Source organism: Gymnoscopelus microlampas (genome assembly GCF_963454915.1).
Source record: "Gymnoscopelus microlampas genome assembly, chromosome: 10".
Lineage (NCBI taxonomy): Eukaryota > Metazoa > Chordata > Actinopteri > Myctophiformes > Myctophidae > Gymnoscopelus > Gymnoscopelus microlampas.
Window position 1 is genome coordinate 9,500,743 of NC_139947.1, and position 12,932 is coordinate 9,513,674.

At 40.3% G+C, this 12,932-nt stretch overlaps 1 protein-coding gene across 1 annotated transcript in view; it reads left to right on the forward strand.

Moving 5' to 3' along the window:
* Positions 1 to 11,545: 11,545 nt before the first annotated feature.
* The window catches only part of LOC311053427 (E3 ubiquitin-protein ligase TRIM39-like), a 2,454-nt gene continuing 1,067 nt past the window's right edge, over positions 11,546 to 12,932 (forward strand). The window contains exon 1 of the mRNA XM_084068948.1: positions 11,546 to 12,932. This exon is cut by the window's right edge and continues 1,067 nt beyond it. Coding sequence (XP_083925074.1) covers positions 11,833 to 12,932 — 1,100 coding nt within the window. The 5' untranslated portion in view covers positions 11,546 to 11,832.

The window sequence follows — 12,932 nt, forward strand, 5'->3', positions numbered from 1 at the left end:
ATAGTAAACAGAAAATATTTTTTTATGATTATTCAATTAATCAAAATCAAAAAGGAGTTCGCCAATCGGGATGGAATATGAAAAATCAGACGAATCCGTTTTGATCACTTGACTATAAAGATAATGTGTGCTACCGATTTGCGTGATGTTTGTAGGAGTAATATAAAAAACAAATGTTTTGCAAAATTCTGCCTCCTGGTGGCGCTATCCTAGTGCAATGTTATAAGGGTGGCAGTTGTTCCTCAAAGTAGTGCGAATGTGTGTTCAAAGTTTCATTGCAATCGGACGCTGCGTTCATGATTTGTGGCATTTTGTTCAAAACAGGCCACATGGAATATTAAAAATCAAACAGATCCGTCTTGATCACATCTATAGAGATGATGTGTGTACCGATTTGCGTGAAATTTGGATAAAATCTGAAGGAGTAATATCAAAAATGTTGTTTTGGGGCAGAGGTTCTGCTCTGGCATCCAGGGAGTGCGTGTGCACAGTTTCGCTGCGATCAAGCCAATGGTGCCAGAGATTAGCTGTTCACAAACGGACACATGTACACACGGCCGGACAGACGGACGGATGGACAGGGTGCAAAACATAGTCTCGGGCATGGCTTTCGGCCTGGCGGAGACACTCACTGAGGAAATAATGGATATTTGCAACCCCCCCCCCCTAATAGAGTCAGTGGAACTGGGGTAGTAGAATATTATTATTGATAGATGGAGAGACAGAGAGGGTGAGAACAAAGTCAAGAAACACACTGAATTAAGCTAGTGGTGGATAAAGTACTAAACCACTATCTAAAGGGATATTCCAACGTGCCTCAAGCCAAAATAAGGCTGATCCGGTGCGTCTCAGGAGCAGTCACACATATCTGAATAAAGAAGGCGCCGGAGCAACTCGGACGATCTTCGTCAGGGCATAATGAAATACAGGCTAAGGGTGATTTATAAATAGGTGCATGAGAGGCAGGTGCATGCCATTCAGTTTTCCGACGTCCAGAGGCCAACAGTAATGAGAGGTGCTCCTTTCTACAAGTGTGAGATTCATCCAGTTACAACTTGCTATTTATAGCACGACATGCAGGCTAAATGAGGTGAATCAACTTTACGATTGAATATCCACAATGTAAGGGCCAAAGTTAGGCCAGTATAAAAAAAACACAATCATGGTATTAGTTGTTACATGGATTAATGAAAATACATTATGCATACAATTATTACAAAAGTTAAAAAGACATTTATGGCAGAGGGCCAACTATGTGGGAATGGATGGCTGGTTAAGGGCCACACATGAAATGTAAGACCAGATACAAATAACAAAAAAGTGAGGACACAAGTAGGGGACAGCAGCACAGCCTGAGGGACCGTCTATGGGGAGCATCTGTAAAGTGCGTCTATAAGAAACATGGCTCCAGTATGAATCCAACTCCTCTGCATAGTCATTTCTTAATGATATCCTCACCTCGTGACATGGCAGGGATACTTTCGAATGGGGAGCCATGGCTGGCTTGAATATAGTGTCCTGCCATGGCGTAATAAGATTACCTGTCCGGATAGCAGTTTTGTGTTACCCTATCCTTAATTTGAGAGGTTGGTTAGTTTGACCAATGTATGCGAGTCCACAGGTACATTTAAGTAAATAGATCACATGCGTTGAATTGCAATTTATGAAAGATAAAACTGTTTAAGTTCTGCCAGTACGGTGGGGGGAGTAAATTATTTAGTGATAGAGGAATTGGAGCATTGGGCACAATTGCCACACTTGTAAAGTATAACCAAATTATTAGTGTAAAGTAATACATTTACTCAAGTACTGTACTTCATTTTTAAGGATGTTTACTTTACTGGAGTATCTCCAATTTCCAATACTTTTACTTCTACTCCACTACAGCTCAGAGGCAAATATTGTACTTTTACTCCACAGCAATAGCAGCCATATTATCACTTCCTTCACAGGTGTTACCAGTGATACTAATGAAGGCTCTGTTCCATCTAGTGTAGCACAGTAGTTCTCAGATTTTTGAATTTCAGATTTCCACGACCCCCATAACTCTGAGAGTGTACAAATGGAACCAAATGGACCCTTATGGGTCCATTTGGTTCCATTTGTACACTCTCAGAGTTACACACCCGTAAAGGGACATTTGGGAGTGTTTCCAGTGAGCCAACATGCACAATATCAGCACCCTGACTCCGTCTGACCAGAATGGAACAGAGTCTTCATTGGTATCATTGATAACACCTGTGAATGTCTTACAATATGGCTGATGTGCATAGGGCCTATTATAAGCAGACATGGCAACAAAAGGTTATTGCTCCACCCTCCCATAGAAGCAGAGGGCGGGTTCTTTAAATCCTCCTCGTTATCGTGCCCCCCCCCCCACACACACACACACCCCTGCACGAGACAAACAAATTAACAGACAGTGGCGTTTTGACACAAGCTCCGTTATATTTGGACATAAAAGAGTGAAATAAACACTTTATAATGTAACATACACACCCCATAGGAGTTGGGTAGAGTTGCAGTATTTCCATGGAGTGGGAAGGTCATTGTGTGACAGTTGAAAGAGACGTTAATTATAGTCTTGAAGAACTGCACTTAATTATCCTGGTGAGTTAGCTACCTTCGAGTTAGCTGCTTTAGCACAACATTTAGCATTCTATCTATCCAAATGTTAAAAAAAAAAAAAAAAACATTTTGAAAGTTTTCAGTCAATTTGGGATATTTTTTGATGGAAATCTCCAAAACTGTCATTTTTCACGCAATGGAAAAAAATAACATGGGTTTCAAGATCTAATGTATGTAACTATTTTGTTACAAGCTCTTGTACTTTTCACTGGTTAAATATTTATAAAGTAGAGAGAGAGAAGATCCTCACACCGTATTAGTGCTCCCAGAAATATATGTATTTGTATGTATTTATGCAGCGGTTAAAAGTTAAAGCCTGCCAGAGGAGGCAATCACAAGTGCTGCCTTTTACAAAGAACAATAATGGCTTATTATGTATCTGCTCACTCTGAAATCCGAATTGGGCCATTGTCACCTCATTCAGTGATTGATGTGAACTCTGCCCACTATTCCTTTTATATACCTGCGTTTTTTCCCCCACTGCATAAATAAATATATATTCTCTGGGAGCATTAAGTTGAGAGCATTAACTCTCTCTAGAATATAATGTATTCTGATCTAGCACCCGTCGAAATAGCCGACTTACGGATGTGCGTGCACCTCTTGACCGCTATTAAATATGTATAAGTCATCATCAGTAAAATCATTTCTGAAACTCACCAGCAACCAGTGAAGAGAAGCAAGGATGGGTGTAATCTGGTCGTGTTTTAAACCAGTTGAAGACGGGAGAAAGCCTTTTTACTGACAAAAGAGTAGCCTACAGAGATTTGCAGTACACTAAGACACGTGATAAAATGAAAGCATGAATGAGCTTGTCATGGTCTGCAAATGATAACAAAGTGTCTTGATTTCAGCAATTTTCTTGGTTTAGAAGCAATTAAGAATACTAAATACTAATTACTATTTTCTATAAACTTACTAGGTAGCCAATATAAAATCAACTTTACAGCAGCCCCATTGACTGAATTTCTTTCTTTCTTTCTTTCCAGATTATCAAAGCTTATGGGGGTCCCTCCCAACCTACTCCAGGCCGTATAGAGCCATGCACACGACGCGGGTACAAGAGTCAAGGTGAAGACCCCAGACGGACACAGTGAGAAGTTTAACATCCTGGCAGAGGTGTTGCCAGTGGGACACCCTCGACCCCTTCCTCTTCATTTTAGTCCTGGACTATGGACTTTAGGCAGGTCATCATGGATTAGTTTGACCCTGGCCATCGATTACACAACTGATGAAGTTAAGTAGAAGACGGCTCAAGGTAGGAACCTTGTTTGTTTTGCTTTTTTGTTTGTTTTTCTTTGCTGCTGTTGCTTGTGTTGCATGCTGTGTGTGCACTAATGCGATTCAAATCTATTGCTGTTATTGTGTTGTGTACTGTGCACTAATGTGATTCAAGCTGTTTCTCTATTTGCTGTCATTTTGGGACCCAATGACTGGGTGGCAATGCTCAGTGACTGCATGTGCCTGTTTCTGGCTCTGGAATGGAAATCTGATGTGAATCTACAGTGTGTCTGTTGTGTTGTGGTTGTTGTTGAAGGTAGTGAGTTGTGACAGGACCAGTATGTGTATGTGGCTCTTGGTCACTTCAATTAGCCTTTATGTGTGTGAGTTTGCTACTTCCTTTAAAGTCCAAGCTAAAGTTTTTTTGGCTTTGATATAACAGCCTTCACTTCCAACGCTTCATTTTATTTGGAAAGACATGATGTGGACAGTATGTGTGGCTGCTGTTGGAGTTTGTGAGCCGTGACGGGGTGGCTGTATGCACACATACCTGTAGACTTCACAGGGAGCTTGAGCTCCTGCCCTTTTACCTGTCTGTAAAAAGTGCCCTCTCTCCCAGGGCCAGACCATGAATGCAAATGCCCTCCTTTCCATGCCGTACCAGAAGGCAGCATTCCAGAGAATTGCCTTTTCCAAACCAGAGATGCTCGTAGGCCTGCGTCCTGCGTCGCTGACGCACCATATTGCGAAAGGACGCATTCATGACAACTCTAGTGCGTCCATGGGACGCAGCTCCGATTAGCTCCGATAATACATAATATTTGTCAGCTGTGATCTACATGGACTCTCTCGGTTAGGCACCGTTGGTGGAGAAGTATAACTCTCCGGTTAGACACCGTTGTACTGGAGAAGTATAACTCGGTTAAACGGCGTTGTGTGGCAGAAGCAGCAGCACAGCCCCTCGCTGTTAGTCTACGCTACTCACACACAGAGAGAGAGAGAGACGGCATGAGGACCTGCTCTTAAACGTGTTAAAACGTCTTGGATAGACCACTGTCTGGAATAATAACTGATCATCATACATACAGGTCTACTACTAATCTCTGTTGCTGTTGTCATCTTAAATTGACCAGCCAAAGTAAAATCCCCGATTTTAGAGTGTTCTCCCACTTGCTTGGAGATCAGAGTGATGTATGTGGTGGATTAATGCATGTTGCCAATCAGCTGTGTAACATTAGCAGGTTAACGATGGCTCGTTGATCCTATGCATTTGACCCTGATTTGACCACAAAGGCAAACAAAAGCACTAATTAATGGCAGCTGTAAGTAACCGGTTGTCTATCGTCTGTGTCTTGTGTATGTTTAATAGGCAACTGGATGTTTTCTGTAGCTTAGAGATATCATAACAATTAATTCCCTGAAGAGGGTAGACCCTCTCCCTCATGCTAAACTTAAAGTGACTTATAAGGTTCCACTTCTCCTCAAAAAGACAACTTTATTTTCCTTTCTCAATGACAAGCCTAATAGTATTATTGCATGTTGACTATGTGCAATAACTGCAAGCCAATGTTCATAGGCATTGTCAGTATTTGTCTTCATTATTTCTTGAATTCCTATTTCTTTATTTGCCAATACTTCCACTGTAAGCCAGTGTTTTCAGTCTACACAATAAATAGTAAAAATACATTCTACATTCATAAATAATACAAAATAAAATAATAATAATGATTAAAAGGTTCTATGATTAAATGTATTCTATTGGTCAAAGGTATGTTAAATCCACCTGTTGCCCACTACTAGTATTTCTTACCATAAGGTGTGCTAATACTACAGAATCATATACATTTGAAAAAATATATTTATGATTTTTTAATATATGTATATATATCGGTATCGGTCTTGAAAAGCAGGAACGGGTCGCACTGATCTAGATCTGCTATTTTCACAATATGTATCTGTGGAACTGAATCAAACTAAATTAAGTGCCTCAACTCCTAATTCCTCAGGGTGGGGGGTCCCCAGTTAAAATATGATTATTTTGGGGGGTCGCTGCCTGAAAAGGTTGAGATCCACTGCATCAGGATATAATGTACACAGTCACACACGCATAGACGATATGGAGATTGGAGATCAAAGAAAACGATAGGGGGGGGGACGTGTAATTGGGGACCCATAAAATGTCCCTGGGACCCATCTAAAAGACCACCCTTGCATCCCAGGACCCATTACATTGAAAACCTAGCAACATCACTGCCAAACTGTCCTGAACTTGAATGCAGCATTTTATGCAGTGGTGGTGGAAAAAGTATTGAAAGTAAAAGTGTCAATACTGCAAATGTAGAAATACTCTATTACAAGTAAAAGTTCGCGATTCAAAATGTACTTGAGTAAAAGTGCCAAAGTATTGGTATCAAAATGTACTTAAAGTACCAAAAGTAGAAAGTTCTCATTATGCAGAATGTCCCATTTCACACGTTTTCAAATGTATAAAATGTATACAAATCTTTTGAATCTTTTGATCTACAAGCTCATGCGACACATGGTGAGCTTGTAGATCGGCTATTTTCAAATGGCCGAAATGTATGTAGGGCTGAAGTGGGTAATGCATGTTTTGTAAAAATAATCAAAATCTACACAGTAACTTGTAACTAAAGTTCAAATAATTGTAGTGGAGTAAAAGTATAATATTTGCCTCTGGGATGTAGTGGAATAGAGTACTGAAAATTGGAAATACTCCAGTAAAGTAAAAATAGCTCAACATTGTACAGAACTTGAGTAAATGTACTTAGTTACTTTACACCACTGATTTTATGTTGAAATAATTGCTCTCTGTGTAGAAATCAATGCTGTATGTTGCAACTCCAGTAAAGGCTTGATTATACTTAGTTGAACGCGGCGTTGCACACAGAAAACAACTGATCTACAAGCTCACAATGTGTCACAGTGTGACACGTAAGCTTGTAGATCAGCTATTATCGGTCTCTAAATGTAAATTAAAAAAATCTGGTAACGTTTAAGCTGCAGCCCCCTCTACTATTCTCTGTTTTGATTGTGAAGCGTAGGCCTGTCACAATTATAACGTAATCACCTGATCACAATTTTTTTTTAAAGAGTTAGAATCGTCAGATTAGTTTCCATTCGTCTGCATGAAAACATCTGTTGAAAATCTTTCCTACATTTGAAATAAAATGGAAAAAGAAAAATGTAACAGAAGTAGTATATCTACAAGCACGTTGTGAGCTATTTTAGCTTTGAAATAAAATGGAAAAAGAAAAATGTAACAGAAGTAGTAGATCTACAAGCACGTTGTGAGCTATTTTAGCTTTTTTTTTAAGTATACTTGAATGTATGACCTGATTTGGCCATAGTACATTATACATTTTGATCATGGTACCATCGTTGTCTGTCATTTCTTTGTATATATGTTATTTCTCATATCGGTCTTGTGCAATTTGTGTTTAGAAAAGTCTAATAGGCAAACACATTTATATTAATGTTCTAATGTTCAATGCCAAAAAACATAATTATATCATTAATCGCAAATAGTTGTATGACAAGGAATTCAAAATATCAAAAATACAAATACAATATCATAATTTGGACAGCCCTAGTGAGGGGTACATTGTAAAGTGTTTTGAACAGTCAAAGTTCACTGTGAGATAATAAAAAACGTGTGTCTGTGTGTGTAATTGCAATTACACACACACACTCGCGCCTTGCAATAGTTCAGTAGTGTCATAGCTCCGCCCCTTGCCAGACTACTCTGAGAGAAACCAGGACACAGAGAGGTTGTTATTCTGCCTCTCCTCACTGACGACACACAGAGACGGACACTAAGATTTACCTTCAGATCAAACGCAACTTCCAGAGAGGACAGCCTGTCTGTCATCAGCAACAGGAGGGAATACTGACCCAGACATCTTGAACCTGCTGCTTATGCTGCTGGACTTTAAAAAGAACCAGGATTCAAACTGAAGGTAAACTACAGGGAACATTCTAGTGGAGGGAGCGTTACCACCACTGACTGGCTGATATCCTGGCTTGAACGGAGTGTTAGTAGCTTCACTCAGAGACCAAATGGCCTTCATACAGGAGAGACATCAGAGAGCTTCAACAGGGTCTGAGGTTCTCTGCAGTGTGCATGCTGAGAAACTCATACGGTTCTGTCTGGAATGTCAACAGCCAGTGTGTGTTGCGTGTCGAGGTTCTAAAGACCACACCGACCACAGATTCATAGTCAGAGCCATCGATGAAGCACTTGATCACAAGGAGGAAGTCCAGAAATCATTGAAGCCTTTACAGGTGAAACTGGAGGTCTTTAATAAAGTTAAAACAAGCTATGATCAAACAGCAGAACACATTCAGTTCCAGACTCAGCACACAGAGATGCAGATTAAAGAACAGTTTAAGAAGATGCGTCAGTTTCTACAAGAGGAAGAGGAGGCTAGGATTGCTGCACTGATGGAGGAAGAGCAGCAGAAGAGTCAGATGATGAAGGAGAAGATTGAGGGCCTAAACAAAGGCATATCAACTCTCTCAAACACAATCAGAGCCATAGAGGAGGAGCTGAGAGCTGAACACATCTCATTCCTGCAGAACTTCAAGACTACAATGGAAAGAGTCAGGTTCACACTGCAGGACCCACAACCGGTCTCAGGAGCACTGATAGACGTGACCAAACACCTGAGCAACCTGGCCTTCAGAGTCTGGGACAAGATGAAGGACATTGTCTCCTACACTCCTGTCATTCTGGACCCCAACACTGCCCATCCAGAATATATCCTGTCTGATGATCTTACCAGTGTCAGGGAAAGAGATGGAGATGAAGAAATACAGCAGCTTCCTGACAACCCAGAGAGGTTTGACTACTATGGCTATGTCCTGGGTTCTGAGGGCTTTAACTCAGGGACTCGCAGCTGGGATGTTGAGGTTGGAGACAATGCATGCTGGTCAGTAGGTGTGTTAGCAGAGTCTTGCCGGAAGGGAGACAGAGGGGGTCAATTCTGGAGACTGGGGCTAGATGAAAGTAAATACATAGCACGCTCCTCACCAGGGTCAGCAACTGTTCTCTCAGTGAAGCAGAAACCCCAAAGGATCAGAGTCCAGCTGGACTGGAACAGAGGAGAGCTGTCCTTCTCTGATCCTGATACTAACACACACATACACACCTTCACACACACTTTCACTGACACACTCTTTCCATACATTTTCATTGGTCAGATTGGTGGTTCTCTGAAGATGTTACCAGGGAAGGTCAGTGTAACACTGGAACCATGTAGTTAGACATCATGATGATGATGATGATGACAAACTAGAGTCTTTAAAGAGTAATACCTGTCAATTTTAGAATCTTTACGATTCTGTTGTGGTCGAGGACAGTCATCATGAAACGATAACGAAGACCTTTATTGAGCTTGCGAGGTAAAATAAATTACTGTAGGAACAGCATGATGGAAAGACATCACAGTCAACACAACACCATCAGTAATTTGGAACAGAAACATATAAATACATAAAATGCATATCGTTGCTGTCGGGCAGAAAACTCTTAGCTCCATATTCTAACCTTCGTGTTTTTTCAATTCATTATCTATTTTTGGTAGGTAAATATTGCATGATTTAGTGTTTTATATTGTGTTGTTTATAGTATCTCCATATTCTAACTTACATGTTTTTTTCTTAAATTAATGCCCTACTTGATCATACTAAAGCGTCACACAAAAGTATCCAAAGTAGCAGATCTACAAGCTCGAAACGTGGTGCGAAGCGACACGTTTTGAATTTTGTAGATCTGCTATTTTTGCTGTTTTTGAATTTGAATCCTGAAAAGTAACAGTTTTGGACATATGAGGTTTCCACCCGACAGAGACGATATAATATGTCTCCTAAAGCAACACTCTGATCTGTGATGTCATCATCATCTACACCTGATTCTAAACCTGTGGGCCGGGGCCCACTGGTGGGCCATGAGGATATTGCAAGTGGGCCCCCAAATAATTTGCAAAACAAAGATTTTATTGATAATTTAACATTCATATCTAAAAAAAAATCACAGTATTTTTTCTTTAAAAGCTTTAAAAATGTGTTGCCGATAAATTAAACTTTAAAGGGATAGTTCACCCCCAAAATGAACAAAAAAAACAATTTTTTTCTATCGATTAGTCACCCCATGGAGACTTGAAGACAAAATGAATTCAAGTCTCCATGGGGTGAGTAATCGATAGAAAATAAGTTATTTAACTATCCCTTTAAGTATCTACATTAGTTCTTCTGACCCAAGCCGCAACACAATCAACTGATAGATCATTAAAATAAACATGCTCTGAAAATGCACGTGGCCCACCCATCTGCCCACTTTCGGCTGCCATGTTTAGTGGGCCCTGATCTAGAAAAGGTGGAGAACCACTGACCTACAGTCAAGTGGTAATTTAACACTAAAGTGTGTAAAATGGAACCAAATGGACCCTATGATCCCTAACATGACATCATTATAATCTACTAAAAAGTATTCATTTAATTTTGAAGAATGTACTAAATGGAACCAAATGGACCTGTAATAGTAATAATGTCAGGGAGTCAGGTTGCTTTAATATATCAGACTAATAATATGATACTTTTGCTGTTGTACTTCTATACAGTTTACTCATAAACTATAGAATCACCACGTTGAATACATCTCAAAAGGTTTCACTGAGCAATTACATTCATTATCTCTTTTTTTGTGGGTAAGTAGGCTGTTGCATGATTTTTAGTTTTATTGTGCTGTTTTCTAGTAACCAACCATAGTGATATTCTTTAACATTATAATGTATATTAGTTTACATTGTTGCATTGATCTCTGTGTGTTCTGAGCCCTGTAACATGAATGATCCTCTGATTGACTCAGTGTGTATTTTTACTTTTCATAGCAGACTGAGGATGTTTTTTGTAACCGAAACATGTATCTGTTCCCACTTTACACTTTTTTTTTTCTCACTATGGATTATTAAAGAATACAATTTTTGCATCTGCCAAACCTCTGTGGACATTGACTTTGTTATGTTGGTGTGTGAGTGTTCCTTTAGTCTTCATAGTGTGTTGAGTGACAGGAAATTGAGGGTAGAAAGACATACAGCACATGACTCTGACTGGAATCAAACCAGAGGCATTGTAACCACATGGTCGTCAAAATATTTCCTACATTTGGAATAAAATAGAAAAAAAAACTCTAACATAGGTAGCAGATCTACAAGCGCGTTGTGAGCTATTTTAGCTTTTTTAAGTATACTTAATAAATTATTAATTTTGACCATTGGTACCATCATTGTCATTTCTTTGTATATTTAAGTTATTTCTCATATCTGTCTTGTGCATTTTGTGTTTAGAACATTAATATAAACAAATCAGTTTGCCTATTAGACTTTTCTAATGTTTAATGCCAAAAACATGATTATATCATTCATTAATCGCAATTTGTTGTATGACAAGTAATTATAATCTAAAATATTGTGTGTGCGTGTGCATGTGCGTGTGCGTGTGTGTGTGTGTGTGTGTGTGTGTGTGTTAGTGTGTGTGTAATGTAGGCCTTGCAATACTTCAGTAATGTCATAGGTGTGTGTGTGTGTTAGTGTGTGTGTAATGTAGGCCTTGCAATACTTCAGTAATGTCATAGCTCAGCCCCTTGCCAGACTACTCTGAGAGAAACAGAGAGGTTGTTATTCTGACTCTCCTCACTGACGACATACAGTGACGGACATTAAGATTCACCTTCAGAACAAACACAACTTCCAGAGAGGGAGGACAGACTGTCTGTCCACAGCAACAGGAGGGAATACTGACCCAGACCACTTGAACCTGCTGCTTACGCTGCTGGACTTTAACAAGAACCAGGATTCAAAGTGAAAGTCAACTTCAGGGAACATTCTAGAGGAGGTAGTGTTACCTCCACTGACTGGCTGATTTCCTGGCTTGAACAGAGTCTTTGCAGCTTCACTCGGAGACCAAATGGCTTCCAAGTCGTCTCATCCAGAAGAGAATTATTCCTGTCCTGTGTGTTGTGACATCTTTAAAGATCCTGTTCTCCTGTCCTGTAGCCACAGCTTCTGTAAAGCCTGTCTGCAGGAATGGTGGAGAGAGAAGGTAATAAAAGAATGTCCAGTTTGTAAGGAGAGATATTCAGTGGATCCACCCAGAAACCTGGCTCTGAAGAACGTGTGTGAGGCATTCATACAGGAGAGACATCAGAGAGCTTCAACAGGGTCTGATGTTCTCTGCAGTCAGCATGCTGAGAAACTCAAACTGTTCTGTCTGGAATGTCAACAGCCAGTGTGTGGTGTGTGTCGAGATTCTAAAAAACATACCGACCACAGATTCAGACCCATGGATGAAGCTGCACTGGATCACAAGGAGGAAGTCCAGAAATCAATGAAGCCTTTACAGGAGAAACTGAAGGTATTTAATAAAATTAAAACAAACTATGATCAAACAGCAGCACACATTCAGTTCCAGACTCGGCACACAAAGATACAGATTAAGGAACAGTTTAAGAAGATGCATCAGTTTCTACAAGAGGAAGAGGATGCTAGGATTGCTGCACTGTGGGAGGAAGAGCAGCAGAAGAGTCAGATGATGAAGGAGAAGACTGAGGGTCTAAAAAGAGACATATCAACTCTTTCAAACACAATCAGAGCCATAGAGGAGGAGCTGAGAGCTGAACACGTCTCATTCCTGCAGAACTACAAGACCACAATGCAAAGAGTCCAGTTCACACTGCAGGACCCACAGCCGGTCTCAGGAGCACTGATAGATGTGGCCGAACACCTGAGCAACCTGACCTTCAGAGTCTGGGACAAGATGAAGGACATTGTATCCTACACTCCTGTCATTCTGGATCCCAACACTGCCTATCCACATTACATCCTGTCTAATGATCTGACTAGTGTGAAACGTGGTGAGAAACAGAAGCTTCCTGACAACCCAGAGAGGTTTGACTACTTTGGCTATGTCCTGGGTTCTGAGGGCTTTAATACAGGGACTCACAGCTGGGATGTTGAGGTTAGAGACAATACAAACTGGTCACTAGGTATGCGAGCAGAGTCCGCTCA